Source organism: Ostrea edulis, chromosome 7 (assembly GCF_947568905.1).
Source record: "Ostrea edulis chromosome 7, xbOstEdul1.1, whole genome shotgun sequence".
Lineage (NCBI taxonomy): Eukaryota > Metazoa > Mollusca > Bivalvia > Ostreida > Ostreidae > Ostrea > Ostrea edulis.
The window spans coordinates 972,501-995,000 of NC_079170.1; the positions used below are offsets into that span (position 1 = coordinate 972,501).

Here is a 22,500-nt window from a genome sequence, read left to right on the forward strand (position 1 = left end):
GTGAAGACAATTTAAGGAGGAAGGAATGTGGCGGTCAGCCGGGTTCCATCCCCGGTGGCCAGTTAGCTCAGTTTGTAAAGCACCTGACTAGAGATTCAGGGGGCCCGGGTTCGAATCCCAGTCTGGTCCGTAGCATTTTCCCCCTTCCTGTTACAACCTTATGCACTCTGTACAACTTTGTTTTCCAAAATATGCATAAACAAGAACTGTAAATTTTTTGCTTTTAACTAAAAACATGAGGCAGAGACAGTCAACGAGGCAAATTTATCTGCAAGAATTAATCTATATATTTGTATGTAAAACTTTAATCCCCTATTGTGGCCCCATCCGACCCCCGGGGGCCAGGATTTTAACAATTTAGAATCTGCACTATATCAGGAAGCTTTCATATAAATCTCAGCTTTTCTGGCTCAGTGGTTCTTGAGAAGAAGATTTTTAAAGATTTTTTCCTATATATTTGTATGTAAAACTTTGATCCCCTATTGTGGCCCCATCCGACCCCCGGGGGCCAGGATTTTAACACTTTAGAATCTACACTACCTAATAAAGCTTATCTATAAATTTCATCTTTTCTGGCCTGGTGGTTCTTGAGGAGAAAATTTTTTAATGACCCTACTCTATTTTTATCTTTTCTTGATTATCTCCCCTTGGAAGGTGGCCTGGCCCTTTATTTTAACAATTTAGAATTCCCTTTACCTAAGGATGCTTTGAGCAAACTTTGGTTGAAATTGGCCCAGTGGTTTTTGAGAAGAAGTCAAAAATGTTAAAAGTTTACAGACGGACAGACAGACGGACGGACGCCGGAATATGGGTGATCAGAAAAGCTCACTTGAGCTTTTAGCTCAGGTGAGCTAAAAAGGTTATGGTCCGGACAACAAAAATGCCTCAAAACTTCTATTATTTGATTTTTTCATTTAAGGTCAAGGTCAAAGTCATCAACAATGGCACATCACACTCTGTCTTATCATGGTATACCAACATACCAACATATCAAAGGCCTAGCCCAAAAATTCTATTCTATCATTTTACCTTTACATAAAAGGTCAAGGTCAAAGGTCATCATAAATGACACGTGGCACACTGTCTTATCATGATATACCCACATACCAAATATCAAAAACCTACGTCAATAGACAAACAAGAGGCCCATGGGCCACATCGCTCACCTGAGTCACCTTGGCCCATATCTGAAGACTTTCCATATATATTTGCATGTAAAACCTTAGTCCCTATTATGGCCCAAACTACCCTTTGCAAACTTGAATCTACACTATGTCAGAAAGCTTTCATGTAAATGTCAACTTCTTTGGCCCAATGGTTCTTGAGAAGAATTTTTTTAAGCTTTTTCCTATATTTGTATGTAAAACTTTGAACCCCCCCCCCCCCCACTTGTGGCCCCATCCTACCCCCCGGGGGCCATGATTTGAACAAACTTGAATCTGCACTATGTCAGAAAGTTTTCTTGTAAATATCAGATTTTCTGACTCAGTGGTTATTGAGAAAAAGATTTTAACTATATATTTGTATGTAAAACTTTGATCCCCCTTGTGGCCCCATCCTACCCCCGGGGGCCATAATTTGAACAAACTTGATTCTGCACTATGTCAGAAAGTTTTCATGTAAAAATCAGCTTTTCTGGCTCAGTGGTTCTTGAGAAGAAGATGTTTCCTATATATTTGTATGTAAAACTTTGATCCCCTATTCTGGCCCCATCGAACCCCCGGAGCCCATGATTTGAACAAACTTGAATCTGCATTATGTCAGGAAGCTTTCATGTAAATCTCAGCTTTTCTGGCTTAGTAGTTCTTGAGAAGAAGATTTTTAAAGATTTTCCCTATATATTTGTATGTAAAACTTTGATCCCCTCTTCTGGCCCCATCCTACCCCCGGGGGCCATGATTTGAACAAACTTGAATCTGCACTATGTCAGAAAGTTTTCATGTAAAAATCAGCTTTTCTGGCTCAGTGGTTCTTGAGAAGATTTTTAAAGATTTGTCATATATATTTGTATGTAAAACTTTGATCCCCTATTGTGGTCCCATCCTACCCCGGAGCCCATGATTTGAACAAACTTGAATCTGCATTATGTCAGAAAGTTTTCATGTAAATATCAGCTTTTCTGGCTCAGTGGTTCTTGAGAAGAAGATTTTTCCTATATATTTGTATGTAAAACTTTGATCCCCTATTGTGGCCCCATCCAACCCCCGGAGCCCATGATTTGAACAAACTTGAATCTGCATTATGTCAGGAAGCTTTCATGTAAATCTCAGCTTTTCTGGCTTAGTGGTTCTTGAGAAGAAGATTTTTAAAGTTTTTCCCTATATATTTGTGTGTAAAACTTTGATCCCCCCTTGGGGCCCCATCTTATCCCCGGGGAATTGAACAAACTTGAATCTGCACTATGTCAGAAAGTTTTCATGTAAAAATCAGCTTTTCTGGCTCAGTGGTTCTTGAGAAGAAGATTTTTCCTATATATTTGTATGTAAAACTTTGATCCCCTATTGTGGCCCCATCCAACCCCAGGGGCCCCATGATTTGAACAAACTTGAATCTGCATTATGTCAGGAAGCTTTCATGTAAATCTCAGCTTTTCTGGCTTAGTGGTTCTTGAGAAGAAAATTTTTAAAGTTTTTCCCTATATATTTGTATGTAAAACTTTGATCCCTCCTTGTGGCCCCATCCTATCACCGGGGCCCATGATTTGAACAAACTTAAATCTGCAATATGTCAGGAAGCTTTCAGGTAAATTTCAGCTCTTCTGGCCCTGTGGTTCTTGAGAAGAAGATTTTTAAATGACGTTCCCCACCCTATTTTTGCATTTTTGTGATTATCTCCCCTTTGAAAGGGACATGGCCCTTCATTTGAACAAACTTGAAAGCCCTTCACCCAAGGATGCTTTTGGCCATGTTTGGTTGAAATTGGCCCAGTGGTTCATGAGAAGAAGATGAAAATGTGAAAAGTTTACAGACAGACAGACAGACAGACAGACGGACACCGGACAAAATGTGATCAGAAAAGCTCACTTGAACCTTCGGTTCAGGTGAGCTAAAAAGGAGTCCATTTTCATGATATGTACAAACTTAAATCTGCATTATGTTAGGAAGCTTTCATGTAAATCTCAGCTTTTCTGGCTTAGTGGTTCTTGAGAAGAAGATTTTTAAAGATTTGTCATATATATTTGTATGTAAAACTTTGATCCCCCCTTGTGGCCCCATCCTACCCCCGGGGGCCATGATTTGAACAAACTTGAATCTGCACTATGTCAGAAAGTTTTCATGTAAAAATCAGCTTTTCTGGCTCAGTGGTTCTTGAGAAGAAGATTTTTAAAGATTTTTCCTATATATTTGTATGTAAAACTTTGATCCCCTATTGTGGCCACATCCGACCCCCGGGGGCCAGTATTTTAACAATTTAGAGTCTGCACTACCTAATAAACCTTATTTATAAATTTCCTCTTTTCTGGCCCAGTTGTTCTTGAGAAGAAGATTTTTAAAAGATGCCACCAAAATTTCACATATTCTTAATTACTAAGTATCTCCCTTTGAAAAACGGCATGGCCCTTCATTTGAACAAATTTGAATCCCCTTCACCCAAGGATGCTTTGTGGCAAGTTTGGTTGAATTTGGCCCAGTGGTTCTGGAGAAGAAGTCAAAAATGTGAAAAGTTTACAGACGGACGACGGACAAAATGTGATCAGAAAAGCTCACTTGAACTGTCGGTTCAAGTGAGCTAAAAAATAATCTGGATACTCAATCCCTTACTAGTTGAATTGATTGTAAAACATTAATGCTCCAAAGTGCTGTAAACTCTTGTTTCACTTTATTCTTGGAAAGAAAAACTATGGAACTAACAATACCTCATGATGGCTTTGAGGTCAGAGGGTTCTGTAGCGGTCACAGTGGGATCGTTCAGATAAGAGAAGAAAATGTTGTCCAGAGTTCTTGTGGTGTTACCATCGAATATCACTTCCACTTTATGATCTCCTTTCTTGGTTGAACCATTTGGTTTGCATGTGATCCTATTTCTTTCTGCTGTTGGTCTACAACTATAATTGTATCTATCTAGTATCAAAGTTTTTAAAACATCTATTTCTTTCAATAGTTTGATCAACTAAGGAAAAAATTTCATAAAGTGAATTGACCTGTGTGACTAATAGAAGCATACTTAACAAGAGGCCCATGGGCCACATCGCTCACCCAAGTCATCTTAATATTACCGGCCAGTTTGACTATATTCATGATTTTTAAAAAACCCGGTATCTCAAACACGGAAATCTCGAATATCTGGCTTATTTCAAAGTAGATTTACTGTCCCAAGTGCTACAAACGCATGTGTTATCTCGAAGTCGAAGAAGTTTCTCCCTCCATTGACTTCACAACTCATCCTGTTATGCTAATTTAATTTTACGGTCTGTTTGACGTTTCTGTTAGGTCTAGCACGGGCTTCATGGAACCATTGCGGATAATCATGCCTTATTAGCCCCAAGCTGTTGATTTGGGAGCTTTATCTAATTATGCTTTTCCTTGTAAGTGTAAGACCGTACGATGTCTGATCTCTTTCGACATTTCATTCACAATCACCGTAGTTTAAGTGCGTATAGAACTGTATTTTTTTTTGGCCATATCAGAGTCTGGAAACATCTTGGGAAACAGTTTTGATGCATGATCGCCCACTCTAATCAGTAGGTTATGTTCAAGAGGCATTCCGTTCTAGTAATTGCAGAGGAATCAGATGTTTTAACAAACAAGAGGCCCATGGGCCACATCGCTCACCTGAGTCACCTTGGCCCATATCTGAAGACTTTCCATATATATTTGCATGTAAAACCTTAGTCCCTATTATGGCCCAAACTACCCTTTGCAAACTTGAATCTACACTATGTCAGAAAGCTTTCATGTAAATGTCAACTTCTTTGACCCAATAGTTCTTGAGAAGAAGATTTTTAAAGCTTTTTCCTATATTTGTATGTAAAACTTTGACCCCCCCCCCCCCCTCACTTGTGGCCCCATCCTACCCCCCGGGGGCCATCATTTGAACAAACTTGAATCTGCATTCTGTCAGAAAGTTTTCTTGTAAATATCAGCTTTTCTGACTCAGTGGTTCTTGAGAAAAAGATATTAACTATATATTTGTATATAAAACTTTGATCCCCCTTGTGGCCCCATCCTACCCCCCGGGGGCCATGATTTGAACAAACTTGAATCTGCACTATGTCAGAAAGTTTTCATGTAAAAATCAGCTTTTCTGGCTCAGTGGTTCTTGAGAAAAAGATTTTTCCTATATATTTGTATGTAAAACTTTGATCCCCTATTGTGGCCCCATCCTACCCCCGGAGCCCATGATTTTAACAAACTTGAATCTGCATTATGTCAGGAAGCTTTCATGTAAATCTCAGCTTTTCTGGCTCAGTGGTTCTTGAGAAGAAGATTTTTAAAGATTTTTCCTATATATTTGTATGTAAAACTTTGATTCCCCCTTGTGGCCCCATCCTACCCCGGGGGCCATGATTTGAACAAACTTGAATCTGCACTATGTCAGAAAGTTTTCATGTAAAAATCTCAGCTTTTCTGGCTCAGTGGTTCTTGAGAAGAAGATTTTTAAAGATTTTTCCTATATATTTGTATGTAAAACTTTGATCCCCTATTGTGGCCCCATCCTACCCCCGGAGCCCATGATTTGAACAAACTTGAATCTGCATTATGTCAGGAAGCTTTCATGTAAATCTCAGCTTTTCTGGCTCAGTGGTTCTTGAGAAGAAGATTTTTAAAGATTTTCCCTATATATTTGTATGTAAAACTTTGATTCCCCCTTGTGGCCCCATCCTACCCCGGGGGCCATGATTTGAACAAACTTGAATCTGCACTATGTCAGAAAGTTTTCATGTAAAAATCTCAGCTTTTCTGGCTCAGTGGTTCTTGAGAAGAAGATTTTTAAAGATTTTTCCTATATATTTGTATGTAAAACTTTGATCCCCTATTGTGGCCCCATCCAACCCCCGGGGCCTATGATTTGAACAAACTTGAATCTGCATTATGTCAGGAAGCTTTCATGTAAATCTCAGCTTTTCTGGCTTAGTGGTTCTTGAGAAGAAGATTTTTAAAGTTTTTCCCTATATATTTGTGTGTAAAACTTTGATCTCCCCTTGGGGCCCCATCTTATCCCCGGGGACCATGATTTGAACAAACTTGAATCTGCACTATGTCAGAAAGTTTTCATGTAAAAATCAGCTTTTCTGGCTCAGTGGTTCTTGAGAAGAAGATTTTTCCTATATATTTGTATGTAAAACTTTGATCCCCTATTGTGGCCCCATCCAACCCCAGGGGCCCCATGATTTGAACAAACTTGAATCTGCATTATGTCAGGAAGCTTTCATGTAAATCTCAGCTTTTCTGGCTTAGTGGTTCTTGAGAAGAAAATTTTTAAAGTTTTTCCCTATATATTTGTATGTAAAACTTTGATCCCCCCTTGTGGCCCCATCCTATCACCGGGGGCCATGATTTGAACAAACTTAAATCTGCAATATGTCAGGAAGCTTTCAGGTAAATTTCAGCTCTTCTGGCCCTGTGGTTCTTGAGAAGAAGATTTTTAAATGACCCCACCCTATTTTTGCATTTTTGTGATTATCTTCCCTTTGAAAGGGACATGGCCCTTCATTTGAACTAACTTGAAAGCCCTTCACCCAAGGATGCTTTTGGCCATGTTTGGTTGAAATTGGCCCAGTGGTTCATGAGAAGAAGATGAAAATGTGAAAAGTTTACAGACAGACGGACAGACAGACAGACGGACACCGGACAAAATGTGATCAGAAAAGCTCACTTGAACCTTCGGTTCAGGTGAGCTAAAAAGGAGTCCATTTTCATGATATGTATCGTGAGGCAAGTGTATCGTTGCATCCCTATGCGCACCACACACCAGTAAATTCAATACTATATACTCACAGAATGCATTTTTTTTATTTTTCACCATTGGTTGTGTTCACAGGTATCAGGTTCACCTCATACTTCAAGTTCCCAATAGCAAGATTTTCTCCAGCAATATGAATGCTCCTTCCACCTGACTGAATGATCTGATTTGGACTAATATGCCTTAAAACAGGATCCTAAAAATACAACAACAAAAACAAACAAGTTCAGCTATTTTACTGTCTGTCTTTATCTTTAAAATGAAATTGTTCAGAAATTTTATCACAAAATTGCTGTATTCTCTATTTTACTGAATCTCTGCAAACTTCGAAACCTCTATCGTGGCTTCATAATACATAAAACAACGAATTAAAAAAAATCTAAACATTAATTAGAACAATAACCTCAATCGTGGCTTCATAATACATAAAACAACGAATTAAAAATATCTAAACATTAGAACAATAACCTCTATTGTGGCTTCATAATACATAGAACAACGAATTAAAAAAATCTAAATATCAGAACAATAACCTCTATCGTGGCTTCATAATACATAAAACAACGAATTATTAAAATCTAAACATTAGAAAAATAACCTCTATCGTGGCTTCATAATACATAAAACGAACTAAAAATCTAAACATTAGAACAATAACCTCTATCGTGCCTTCATAATACATAAAACAACAAATTAAAAAAATCTAACTATTAGAATAATAACCTCTATCGTGGCTTCATAATAAGATTTATAGAATTAACTATAAATCCATTTATTTTAGCCAGACTTAAATATATTTCATTTCTGAGGATTTTTTCGGAAACACTATTCCGGTATCCTACCGGAAATAAGTTGGCAAATAGAATAGCATTTCCTTTTATGACGAGGCATTTTCGGGAGAACGGTTAGATAACAGTTGAGACAAAATTTATGTTAGGATGTAATCATAATATAAATGTAGGTGTAACCCTTAAGACTGTCATATGTTTAAGTATATATAAAAATGGTTTCAAGTCATATAATTATATAATCTTGTTATGTCTCTATATACAGTGGAGCCTCGTTAATCCGGACACTTTGGTTCCCAGCAAAATCGTCCGGATAAATGAAGCGTCCGGATAATTGAATCGCATATTTTCTATCTGTACATAAGTAACCAGTACATGTATGTGCGTACTTTATTGATGCATAGTGAATTAAACAGATTCTGTCATTGGATTTAACCATTTGCATTAGTAAATAAATTATGATAATGTTAACATTACATGTATTTCAAAGCACTAAAATTTAATGTACGTGTTCAGTGTATTTGCCTGTGCTTACATTGTACATATATATGAGCCCTACAAATAAATATACAAAACTGTGTACCGTATGCACTAAAACAAATAATGAATTTTGTAAATATAAGTAAATAAATCATTAGTAACTAACATAATCATTTACACTTCAAACATTTCATCACAATTTTACTTCTTAAAGAGGCCCGTAATTTCCATCTGTCACGGGTTCGGCGGTCTGTTAAAACAATCTTTGTCCAAAGTTGATATAAGAATTTCGTGATTATCATGTCAGTTGAAATTATTCTTTAACCAAAATTCCATCTGCCAGAGTTTATATTTCTTATTCTATAATTATCCAAGACAATATTGGGAGAACAAAATCATTTAAGCTCATAATATTTAGACCTACTACTGCTTTGATCTAGCCACGCGCACCTATTATTTTCATGATGCGATAATAACGGAACAAAACTCGGGTGAAACTAACATTACGGGTATATACAAAATTTAATTGTCATTTTCCTTAAAATGGTAATTTTCTCACTTCTACCCAGAGTTTAAAAATTCGAAAGCAATAAAGCTCTACACATCGTAACAAGAATCAATCGTACACAGGTACATTCTACATGCGTGACATTCTAAACGTTAAAAACTTAATACATATACATGTACATGAACATACATGTATATTTCACGCCAATCAACAGTATAAAATCCAGAATCTAGAAGTATAATCTACACTCTTTAGATTTGCATAAGCCGATACTCAATTTACGAATCAATACAACTGATATGTGTAGCAGTTTAAAAAAATTATCATTACGGCATGATGTTTAATTTATTAATACTATTAGGCTATTGATCAAGACTATAAAATAATATGTTACAGATTTATTTACAAAATTCAACACTACACGCAATAAAGATCTTATGTGCGAAAATTGGCAATACAATGTCTCGATCGGCACGTGCTATCTAACTGACATATCATCACACACCACCTAATTATAGGGAGTTGTTGACAGGGTACAGGTAATCGCTTCAATTAGACAGTTTGGCTTGTTTTCTTTATAATTTATGCCTTGCTAAAATTGTCCGACACCGACTTTCCCTAAAAATAATTACCGTCCGGATTAACGGTACAATTTTCAACGCATTTTAACGTTTTGTAGTCAAATGTGACCGTCCGGATCCGGAACGCGAATTTCCGGATTAATGATGCAAAATAATGTATAAAAATTCCGTTCCCTAGAAAAATCGTCCGGAAGGTGAAGCGTCCGGATTAATGGCGTCCGGATTACCGAGGCTCCACTGTATACACTTTCAGAACAACAGGTATGGGTAGTGGGCTCATCAATAGTCAAAAGTGCATTTTTAGCAGCTAGAATCAGACCAGATGGAGTTAACTTAGGACTAATGGATATATTAAATGTGTCTATTTGGTGGCAAGGAAAAGGGGTATGGGCTGGTATGAAATGTACAACAAGATCAAAACATTGCTGAAAGTTGCTGACCCTCCTGATTACATTATTCTACATTGTGGTGGTAATAATATTGGGTACACACCAATCAAACAGCTTATACAAGATATGAAAGGTACAATTGACAAAATTTGGAAACTTTTACCCAATACAAAGCTAGTATGGTCACAAATATTGCCTAGAAAGAACTGGTATTCATCAGATAGCATAGAAAAAATGAATAATTCTGCAAAAAGAATCAACAGTTCAGTGACGGCTTATATAGTAAGGAATGGGGGATGTTATATCAAGTATTTGGATATCAAACTTGTAAACACAAATCTTTTTGAGGCAGATGGGTCCATATATCAAATATAGGCAATTAAATTTTTCTCAACAATATTAGTGCAGGGTTAGAACAATTTATAACGAATGGATGGCAAGTGTATCCAAAGTTATACTAAATTTGGACGGGGTATTTTGTGGCAAGGTCTTGGCTCCAGGAACTAGCCGCTTCCCCCCTTGGTGGCGGTGGCTTCAATGGTTAATATTGTAACCATTTCCGCCATGTGGAAGAATGCGCGTCTGGTTCCTGTGATTGGACATTGAATGATTTGATTGGACAATATTGTATGTCATAATTGAACTATTTGGTGACAATTTGGTCACATATATATATGATACACTTTGATTGCCGCTCACCGGAATCATAGTCATATGGTTTTTTGTTTAATTGAAAATTGACATTTTAATGATTGATGTTTGGGGGTGATTGCAAATCGTCTCATTGCCGTCAACCGGAATGAGAAGATCTGCTAAATTTGTTGCTTGATTTTATGATATAACATTAGACAATGATGTGTTTTTGGCCTGTACCATTTGGGTGTCAATACACAGGTGTAATTTTCATGGTAAAATTTTAATGTAAAACTTTAAAATTTTACTCATTGCCTAGTTGCCAAGACCAACAACAGCCACAATGGGGAGAGGGGTGTTGTTTTAAAATACAATAAGTGCAAAAAATAAACTTGTATATAGGTAAACATAATGTTATGTCTTTATTTCCATCCCAGGACAAGGTCAGCTTACAAGTACAATGTACACTACAAACTACTATCATTTTGAAGTTTTGCAAGGCTGGTCTATAATAATACATAAAACAACGAATTAAAAAAATCTAAACATCAGACCAATGCTTGATAATTACTCAGAGAATATTGTATGTACGTCATGTGATTTTCATTTTATGTTTGCTTTTATAGAAGTTATTTCTTTGTCCTTGAAGACTTTTCATGTGAAAATTTTATAACTAAAATTTACCACAAAGAGAATTTGAAATATCATCCCGAAATCACCTCTCAACACAAAAGTTGGAATGTGGCAAGAGGACATAGATACAAGGTGCATTGCACCAAATTTTTTTACCTTGACCCCTTTCTTCATTCAAGGTCAAACTAAGAAAAACATGAATAGACCATAACTTTAGAACCCCTTGACATTAAACCTTATTTCTAACACAAAGTAAAATACATCTACATGAGATCAATTGTCAAACCTTGTATTCAAAGTGTTGTGCTGAATCAGCAGATTTTTTGCTTCCCACAATGACTACCACAGGTCCTGATTTAACACTTGAAGCCCCAGTGATGCATTTGATTCTACAAAAACAAAGTGTCATGAACAAACTTATATATCAATACCATTGTTTTAGTTGATAAGTATCTTAATCTGCAAAGAACAAGCAAACTTAGCTGTTCATGCTTCATCATTTTTGCTATTATATGACTAAATACAACAGAAACACTATCAAATCCATTTCCTTATAATCTCATTTATCACTTGACAAATACACTTTTAACTATGATATGTGTTTATAGGAAGATACCACAATACTTTAGGTAGCAAGTTATGTTACTAAAAATAAAGTGTGTTACTCAGCCAATCAAACAGTCCCTGAAACATTCTACTTTAACATTTTTCCGATAGCTCACTGTGTGTTCACCATGCGGTCTCTGTGTGTTCAACATGTGTTCACTGTTTGCTCTCCGTGCACAGTTTTGCATTCACCGTTCACCAACCGCTCACATTTACTGTTCACAAAGCATTCATCATTCGCTCACCGTAAGTTCACCATTTGTTCAGCGTTCAGTCTTCTCTCTGCATTGTCATTCAGAACTCCACAGTGAGAGGATTGATCTTTACAATGAGGACAAAATGGAAAAGAACGCATACGCAAGAGTTGAAGGAAACTGTCATATTACATCAGAAATTTGAACTAAAAAGTATTTGTTCGTTCACCGTGCGTGTACTCATTGTGCGTTCACCGTTCAAGTGGGAAAGTAGAACATCCCAGGGACTGTAGCATATGTTACCAATTAATAAACGTAAATAATTTATATATACGTTCTGTTGTTCAGTGTAACATCTGAACACATCACTCCTGCTATGGTGACATTGTTTATATCACTGACAGTCAATCCCAAGTTGATTCCAGTAATGCTGATTTCAGTGCCTCCTCCGATTGCACCATCAGTGGGTGTAAACTGTATATAATGAACAAGATGTGTTTATGAAACACTGATGCCCCAGATTGGCAGCTAAGTAACTATGGTAACTAAAGAAAGGTCTCGTCACAAGGAATACACAGTAATGTGAAATAGGAAAGTTCTATCACTAACCATTCAAAAGATATGATCAAATCAAATATTTTTTTTCAAAAATAGGTCAAACTCCCAGGTCAAAGTCATGAGGTAAAACATTTTGGTACTAAAAGAAAGGCATTGTCAAAAGAAGTAAACAAGAGCCCTAAGGGCCACATCGCTCACCTAAGCTACCTTGGCCAATATCGGAAGACATTCCATAAATTATATATTTGCATGTAATACCTTAGTCCGTATTGTGGCCCCAGCCTGCCCCTGGAGGCCATGATTTTTACAAACTTAAATCTGCACTATGTCAGGAAGCTTTCATGTAAATCTCAGCGCCTCTGGCACATTGGTTCTTGAGAGGATGATTTTTAAAGATTTTTTCTATTTATTCCCAATTTCCAATGTAAAACTTCGATCCCCTATTGTGCCCCAACCCTGCCCGCGGGAGCCATGATTTGAACAAATTTGAATATGCACTATGTCAGGAACCTGTCATGTAAATCTCAGCTCTTCTGACTCATTGGTTCTTGAGAAGAAGATTTTTAAAGATTTTCCTTATATATTTCCATGTAAAACTTGGATCCCCTATTGTGGCCCCAATCTACCCCCAGGGGCCATGATTTGAACAAACTTGAATCTGCAATATGTCAAGAAGCTTTCATACAAATTTCAGCTTTTGGGCTCATTGGTTATTAAGAAGATTTTTAAAGATTTTCCCTATATATTTGTATGTAAAACTTTGATCCCCTATTGTGGCTCCAACCTACCCCCGGGGGCCATGATTTGAACAAACTTGAATCTCCACGATGTCAGGAAGCTTTCATGAAAATGTCACTTCTTTTGGCCCAGTGGTTCTTGAGAAGAAGATTTTTAAATGACCCCATCCTATTTTTGCATTTTTGTGCTTATCTCCCCTTTGAAGGGTGCATGGCCCTTCATTTGAACAAACTTGAAAGCCCTTCACTAAAGGGTGCTTTTGGCCAAGTTTGGTTGTAATTGCCCCAGCAGCTCTTGAGAAGAAGATAAAAATGTGAAAAGTTTTACAACGACGCCAACGCCGAGGATTACCCCAACAGACAACGGACAAATTTTGATCCGAAAAGCTCACTTGAGCCGAGCTAAAAATGTGAAAGCGCTATCACTGACCTATCAAAAGTTATGATAAAGATAACTTTTTATAAAATAGGTCAACATATTTTTCAAACATAGGTCTAACTCCAAGGTCAAGAGGTCAAAAATTTGATACCAAAAAGTAAAGTATTGTCACCGGAAATTAAATTGTACAATATCAAAGTCTTATCAATAACCATTCACATGTAATGACCAAAGTAAAGTTTATCCTCTCTCTCTCTTTCTTTCTCTCTCTCTCTCATAAAACTTTTTCTGTAAATCAAAGATTGATGCATATGTCACTTAATTGTGTTGATATTACAGAATACAAGAAAATAAAGAATTCTATATGTAAAAAAAAGTTTATGAACAGAAGTGATGTTTACAAGGTCAAACGTTTGGTACAAAAGAAAGGTCATGTCAAAAGGAATACACTGTGAAATATGAAAGCCCTAGCACCATCTTATGGCCAAGGTAAAGAAATTTGCAGACAAGCAGATGGACATGGTTATGAATTTAACCCCCAATATATGATAATCATTTACAGAAACTAACAAAACATACATTTATATTGTGCCTTATAATAAAAATGTGTCACTTTTAATACTATCAGATATGTATCAATGTATTACTACACCAAAGGAACGGGTCCAGTGGGATTCTGGGTAAGAATAGGTCCTCAGTGCCCCTTTCTGTTATAAGAGGCAATTATATGGGGCAGTCCTTTGGATCATATCCGTATCACAGTAGGTGTGGCACAATAAGCGGGAACTTTCATGTAAATACCAGCTTTTCTGGCTCATTGGTTCTTGAGAAGATTTTTTAAAGATTTTTCCTATATATGTGTATGCATAACTTTGATCCTCTATTATGGCCCTATCCTACCCCCGGGGCCATGATTTTAACAACTTTGAATGTACACTATGTTAGCAAGGCTTCATGTAAATTTCAGCTCTTCTGACCCAGTGGTTCTTGAGAGGAAGATTTTTAAATGGCCCCATCCTAAATTTGCATTTTTGTGATTATCTCCCCTTTGAAGGGAGCATTGCCCCTCATTTGAGCAAACTTGATCCCCCTTTACCCAAGGATGATTTGTTCCATGTTTGACTGAATTTGGCCAAGTGGTTCTGGAGAAGATGAAAATGTGAAAAGTTTACGCCGACGACGCCATTGAAGATGCCGACAAACAACGGACAAATTTTGATCAGAAAAGCTCACTTGAGCCTTCAGCTCAGGTGAGCTAACAAGAGGCCCACAGGCCTTATCGGTTACCTGAATACTAGTGAATAAGTATCAATACTTCTATGGGCTATGAAATCTAGAACACATTTCCTGTTCTGAATATCTAAGCTAAATTCTAATGTCCAGCAACAGTATAAACAAGTTGTGTTCTTAAAACTTCACTGCCCCCAAAAGTGCATACACTGATGAAAGGCTTTAAATAATATGTGCATTATCATTGAAATAATTTGGACTCATCCTAAAATCATAACCACTGCCAGCAGACAAATTCTGACCTGACATAGTGCCAATGCCACACAAACCGTTACGATGATAGAGGATGATGAAGCGGAGAGTGAGATAAGATGCAATAAAAAGCCAATGGCCGATTCCTACCCCAACTGGGGCATCTCTACAATAAGATACAAAGTTCGAGCCAAGAGCAATTAGTCACACTTAGATATAGTTAGTATATCCAGTGGATGTGATAAAGTTTAATATTGCTGGTATGATAGTGTTAATGTTGCAGGTGGATATGGTTAGCCGAGTCTCAAGATAAAACGGAGTGACTCCTGCTGCGTGAAGTGTTTGTATGAGGTCTTTTCTGTGGTGGTTGTGAAATGGACAGTGCAAAAGGTAATGGGCGATTGTTTCTTGCACCTGACAGTGTTTACATTTGTTGTTTGTGTGCCTGGTGTACTGACCTAAATCACCCAATAGATTGGTTTTCCCAATCCTTTTCTGCTATCTCTAAGTATGCATTTAGATTTCATACAGTATAAGAAAACTTACACATACATACTATATACTAAGTTTGGCCCCACCCTGGGGTCAGAACCCTTACTCTGGAGAAAATCAAATTTACAATTTTGGTAAAAGACTACCTGTTCTATCCATTTAGCACTATATACCAAGTTTGGCCCCGCCCTGGGGTCAGAACTCCTACCCCGGGGATCATGAAATTTACAATTTATGTCCCCCTTGCTCCAAATATGCTTCATACCAAATATGAAAATAATTGGAATGATAGTTATCAAGAAGAAGTTAAAAATGTATATTGTTCACACATTTAATAATTGACCATTTTGGCCCCACCCTGATACCAAAACCCCTACCCCTGGGATCATCAAATCTACAATTTTGGTAAAGGACTACCTCTTCTTTCTAAATATCTATTTACTTTCAATTTAGTATCAACACCACTAAAGAAAATGTTATTTAAGTGTTTTACATGCATTTAGTTTTTACTTAAAGGTGTGTGGTTCTCGAGAAGATTTTTAAATATTGGTCAATTTTGGGCAGTTTTTGCCCCGTCCATAGGGCCCCAGGGATGCTGGAGTCCTGAAATTTACAATTCATGTCCCCCTTGTTCGAATGATGCTTCATACCAAATTTGAAAAGATTTGGATAGGTAGTTATTAAGAAGAAGTTAAAAATGTTAACGCACGACTGACGACGACGGATGACAACGAATTGCAATAGGTCACCTGAGTTTACTCAGGTGACCTAAAAAGTTCATAAAACTGTTTGATCTGCTTTAAGCACTTATATAGGTCACAGACGGAGACGTCAATCTAGCTGAAATGCAATCTGATTTGTATTCCTCTGTGAGGAAGCTTATGACTATACATTCCATAGCAATATCTGTGTCTGTAATGAAAAAAGGTCTGAAAAACTGTTTGATCTAATTATAGCCCTAAAGTAGGTCAAGGTGCATCAATCTAGCTGAAATACAAACCCACTCTTACGCTTCTTAAGGGAGAAATTGTGACCAAATTAAAGCTCTCTGGTGTGTCCAGGGGTCCATGTTTGCCCAACTATCTATTTTGTATTGCTTGTAGGAGTTATGAGATTGATCACTGTTCGTTATCTTCACCTTTCATGCATCTGTTAAGGAAAAAAGTCCGGAAAACATGACCTCGGACGGACAGCCAACCACACAGATGCATGGGCAGCGCCATAACATGAAAATGAGACATTTATATGTAAGTATAGATTCTAACAGACAGGAGATAAACCAGACATAAGTGACCACTGCAATGTAATTACCGCTGTGATTTCTGGTTTTTCACACGGGGCTGGTTCAGAGCACGACAATTTGTTGATACATCCTCTGTCATCTCCACAGTGAGAACACTCGTATCCTTTAGAATTCTGATAGTAACAAGTGCTGCAATCCCTCTTGTTTGAAGACAGCTGTTCACATTTGTAAGCTGAAAAGTAACACAAAATTTGTTGGTAAGTTCAGTGAGTCTGTCCTATAAATACAGTACTGTAAAATCAGTAACGTTTGTGGATTTTGTTGTATGTGCACCTCCACAAATTCAGATCCTTAATGAATTGAATCCCACAAGGAAAACTGCTCATCTCCACAAACTCAGATCCTCAATGAACTGAATCCCACAAGGATAACTGCTCATCAACCATAAAATCAAGTTGCATGTTTTCTCAAACCATAACAAGAGGCCCATGGGCCACATCGCTGACCTGATTCACCTTGGTCCATATCAGAAGACTTTCTATATATATTTGCATGTAAAACCGTAGTCCCTATTATGGCCCCAACCTACCCCTGGAGGCCATGGTTTTTGCAAACTTGAATCTACACTATGTCAGAAAGCTTTCATGTAAATGTTAACATCTTTGGCCCAATGGTTCTTGAGAAGATTTTTCCTATATATTTGTATGTAAAACTTGTGACCCCATCCTACCCCCAGGGGTCATGATTTGAACAAACTTGAATCTGCACTATGTCAGAAAGCTTTCATGTAAATATCAGCTTTTCTGGCTCAGTGGTTCTTGATTAGATTTTTCCCTATATATTTGAATGTAAAACTTTGATCCCCTATTGTGGCCCCGTCCTACCCCAGGGGGGCATGATTTGAACAAACTGAACTCTGCACTATGTTAGGAAGCTTTCAGGTAAATATCAGCTTTTCTGGCTCAGTGGTTTTTGGGAGGAAGATTTTTAAAGATTTTCCCTATATATTTGCATGTAAAACTTTGATCCCCTATTGTGGTCCCATCCAACCCCCGGGGGCCAGGATTTTAACAATTTAGAATCTGCCCTATATCAGGAAGCTTTCATATAAATCTCAGCTTTTCTGGCTCAGTGGTTCTTGAGAAGAAGATTTTTAAAGACTTTCCCTATATATTTGTATGTAAAACTTTGATCCACTATTGTGGCCCCATCCGACACCCGGGGGCCAGGTTTTTAACAAACTTGAATCTGCACTCTGTCAGAAAGCTTTCATATGAATTTCAGCTCTTCTTGAGAAGAAGATTTTAAAATCACCTAACCCTATTTTAGCATTTTTGTGACTATATCCCATTTGAAGAAGGCATGGCCATTCATTTTAACAAACTTGAGAGCACTTCACCCAAGGATGCTTTTTGCCAAGTTTAGATGAAATTGGCCAAATGGTTCTGGAGAAGAAGTTGAAAATGTGAAAAGTTACAGACAGACAGAGAGACAACTGACAACAAGCGATCAGCAAAGCTCACTTGACCTTTCAGCTCAGGTGACATAAAAAGGAAGCTCATATTAAATCTAAATTTTCTATTATAGTTTTGACTTTAATAGGCCACCAGAGGGCGTAGTGCGTTTGTTATTAGAGAGCACAAAAGAAAAGATAACTCAGCGTATAACATCGAGATATATTGAAAACGAAAAAGAAAATGATAAGTGTTGTAGATTAAAAAGTTACTGTGAACATTAATGTTATCTTAGAAATTCTATTAATATATTGATTTTATAGATAAACATGCGATATTTTGACAGACAAGTCAGGCTACCTCGACACAAAATAAACTAGACTGGACCAAGCCTTTACTAGTCCGAGTCGGTCAGATATGCCTTAGTGTTGAGCCCTGAAACCCCAGATACATAAACTTGAATTTACACTACATCAGAATTCTTGCGCACCGTGCCTTTGAGCTTCATAAAAATACATTCCTAAGTAAAACATTGAACCCAAACGGTGACCCTGTCCTGAACCCAGTATTATGGTGAATAGAAACGTAGAACCTTTACTGTGTACAGATATTTGCATATCATCTTAGTTAATTGTACCCTTCGTTAGAAGAAAAAAATTTAACGGACAAACTTTGATCAGAAAACCTCATTAAAACACTTAAATTCAGACCTCAAGAGTGGTCTAGGTCTCTATCACTATTCTATAGAAATCATCACAACTAAGAAACATAATTGCTGAATAATTTGAGTCAATGAATTTAATACACCATTTTTGTTCTTGATCAGAATGTTTGAAAATTGATGAAGATTTAGACTCAGAAGAACAAACAGAACATTTAGAGGTGAACACTGAAGAGCAGGTATTACTGTCTTATAAAGTTAACATTCACTGAATCTTTTCTCTCATATTTCTTTTGAAATTGACATTACTTTCATCAGACAATGAATACATGTTTGTTGCATACTAGTTCGATCCGGTTCTTTAGTACCATCTGTACCAAATATGGTGCATCAACAATATGATATTTCAGTAATTGAATCTAGTTTATATTTCTAAAAATTACATAAAAATATAAACCATAAAATGCCTTTCACTGTTGTTTTAACAGGTGATGAAGGTAGCAATCATTGCAGAAAAAATCATAACCACTAACGTGTGTTATGAATTAATTCTTTATTACCCTATAAAGCAACAAAGAAGCGTTTTATTGTTTAAATGACAACATATGGTAAGCTAAAAACTAATTTGGCCTAATCCAAAGATTGTACGTGGTATTACTGAACCATTCATCAGAGAGATAATGGCTGCCATAAATCTTCAAGTACTAAGAAACCTACTATTTCGAACAATTGTTATCAAGATCTTGTGCAATGTAGAATTAAAACTTTAAAAGACTTACCTAAAAGATTTGGATTTCCATTAAACGCGTCTAAATTGTAGCTTTGATCAGCTAATGAATTCAATGAATATTTGAATGTTACAGGTTTCAGATCAGAATGTGCTTTATTTTCTTCATAAGAAACCTAGAGTAAATGAAAACATAATGAATAATAGCATACTTTCATATTTCATTATATTTCTTTCAATAAAATGAAATTTAATATTTTTAAAAAACTGAATGCATTGTAAACATTTTTAAAGAATTTTCTCATTTATGAAAGTCCAGATTATATTTTCTCTCCTGAATGTAAAATGAAAAATTCAAGCACAATCTGGAAAAATATGAAGACATTACCTCAACTTCACATGATATGGTATTTCCATTCAGCACACTAGGGTATGAAACTTCATTAACTAAGCATTGATAGCCAAAAGTAGTCTGAAAATATCATCAATAATGTTAATTATACTGTACAGCAGGTTTTGTCTGATTGTGTAAACATAAGTGATTTAGCCCATAGGTATACAAATACATTTTAGCAGAATCTGTTCCGGTAGACATGGAATTCGAAAACAAAAATTTTAATGCAAAGCATCAAATTGGCTCATTTTCATTTATATGAGTGAAAAATTCTCAGGAAAGACGTTAAACAATATACAATTAATCATCTATTCATACAATGTATGTATATACTGATGTACTTAAAGTAGGTCGCCGGTTTGCTTACGTCACCATTTTTGGGTACGCAAATACTACAACTCAACGTCTTTTTACATGCACATTTGTGACGTAACAGTTGTATTTCAAAATAAAGTAGTACATTGGTTGTTGATGGAAAATAAATAATGTAGCACTTTAATATCATATATATATTAACAACATTTATTACATTTTCAACAGTGAAATACTATAATTCATCAATTGAATTAAAATGATATTTTCACAGTGTAAAAATACCAACTGAGTGTTTTAAAACCTGATTCTGACGTAATGTATATTACTATACATCCTTCGAGATCTGAAATACACATATTCTAAAATGTAATAAATTGAAAAATCAATACATCAAAGCATTGAATATCCTCTCTATTATCAAAGTGGAACATATCTTGTTAAATTTTGTTAAGTCTTCTTTTCATTTCCGATGCAAATATGTTTGATATGATGTTACTTTATAAAGTTTAGCAGTGGACAACTTGGGGAGGTGAGGCAGCTGACAATGCTGGGAATGCCTTTAAAAGCATTTCGAGAACCACCGAAAAAATTGTGCAGGGTTGCCCAGTTCATGAAAGTTTTATTCAGAGATTTGATGCATTTATGATGGACATTTGAAAATGGCAAATTTTCAATTTTCTTACCCCATTATACAAATAAAATGGAGATTGGAAAACATTGAAAAATCGATGCATTTGGACATGGATGTCTATAAAACAAAGTTTCAATGTATCCTGCTGGAAATATCTCTGAAAACATTTCCAGAACTCCCTGGAATAAATCGAGTAGGAGTTGCCTATACTCTAAAGGTTTTTTTCCAGAAAGACGCGTATTTCGTGTTCATTTTGAAAATGTGTGTATTTAAAAGAGAGAGAGAGAGAGAGAGAATCAATCATGTTTAGAAATGAATGGGGAACAGCAAGTACACAATATTCTAATCTAGCAAAGTTGAACTGTTCAACCGCCCACCACATGACTCTAAATCTAACAAGATGTGTTTGTGAAACAAAAATACCCCCGATAATGGCCAATTCCAAAGATGGCCAAGGTCACAAGGACAAATATCTTGGTACCAGTAAAAAGATCTTGTCACTAGAAATGCTCATGTGCAAGATAAAAGCTCTAATATTTACCATTTAGAAGTTATGACCAATGTCAATTTTTTTAAAAGTAGGTCAAATGCCAAGGTCAAAAGGTTTAGTACCAACGAAAAGGTCTTGTCACAAGGAATATTATTGTGAAATATCAAAGCTAGATGACGTAGTGTTCAAAAGTTATTAGCAAGGTTAAAGTTTCAGACAGAATGACAATTACGGAATGACAGAATGACGGAATGACAGACAGGATAAAAACAATATGCCCCCCGATCTTTGATCTCGGGGGCATAAAAACAAATTCAACAGGTAAAGCTGGAATACCTGGGCTGGGCAAGGTCGCCACACCTAAAAGGTGAATTACGAAGTAACTGTTGTATAGTGTAACAAACAGATGACACAAATTGTTTGTATTATACAGTACTGGATTTGCTTCAGAATCCAACATTTCTTACTTTGACCCTAAAATATAGGAATTTCACAGGAATGTAGGAATTTTTGTGGATATATAGGAATTTCTAGGAATAACCCCCAAATATAGAAATTTATAGGAAACTTGACACCCTGCACATCTGAAGATAGGCGTATAATAATATTGATATCAGCAGGTGCACCTTAAAAGGTCTTAAACTTAGAAGTGCTACTGTAACAACATATAACACTGTGGCCAAACATCATTTGTATTACAACCATTCCTGCATAGGATACAACCTTGTTTTTAACGCAGAGTACAACCAACCCCTTCGGTAATTTACAATGGAGAGTGTAGATGTCCGTGAGGAGGGGTCAGAAAGTGGCCCATATTTTTCTTTATACGGATAATTCTCAAGAAATATAGAGCCTATCAGGTGATGCAATGAATTCTGGTTTGAATGATATATATCATTCGGTCAGATCCCCTACCACTTGCTCAAACACTTTAACACAGTTAGAAAATTTCGTGTAAATTGCTCTCAGTCATTCGTTTTCTTCATTTTGTTTTTGGAAAACAGAAAAACCCACCAAAAATTCAATTACATCAGTGAAGAGACAACATCATTACACATGTATACCATAAACATCAGAAAGAAAATTTTGCAATGAAGATTATTATAATGATAATTGAAATATAATGCTGGATACAACCATTCTAGGAAAATATATATATAGAAAACAACCATTCCATTTTTAATATATTGACAATTTGCAGCAATGCGCGACTTTAATGTCT

General features: G+C 36.4%; 2 protein-coding genes across 2 annotated transcripts in view; both read right to left on the minus strand.

Annotated features, from left to right (window-relative positions):
• LOC125656813 (plexin-B1-like) overlaps positions 1-4,383 on the minus strand; it is a 76,345-nt gene extending 71,962 nt beyond the window's left edge. Inside the window, 1 exon segment of the mRNA XM_056142880.1 lies at positions 4,309-4,383. Coding sequence (XP_055998855.1) covers positions 4,309-4,383 — 75 coding nt within the window.
• LOC130046526 (plexin-B2-like) overlaps positions 3,670-22,500 on the minus strand; it is a 24,521-nt gene continuing 5,690 nt past the window's right edge. Inside the window, exons 3-9 of the mRNA XM_056142881.1 lie at positions 19,837-19,920; positions 19,501-19,624; positions 16,675-16,838; positions 12,050-12,189; positions 11,202-11,304; positions 6,939-7,099; positions 3,670-4,045 (exon numbers count right to left, since the gene is read on the minus strand). Coding sequence (XP_055998856.1) covers positions 6,953-7,099; positions 11,202-11,304; positions 12,050-12,189; positions 16,675-16,838; positions 19,501-19,624; positions 19,837-19,920 — 762 coding nt within the window. The 3' untranslated portion in view covers positions 3,670-4,045; positions 6,939-6,952. The remainder of the gene's footprint in view (positions 4,046-6,938; positions 7,100-11,201; positions 11,305-12,049; positions 12,190-16,674; positions 16,839-19,500; positions 19,625-19,836; positions 19,921-22,500) is intronic.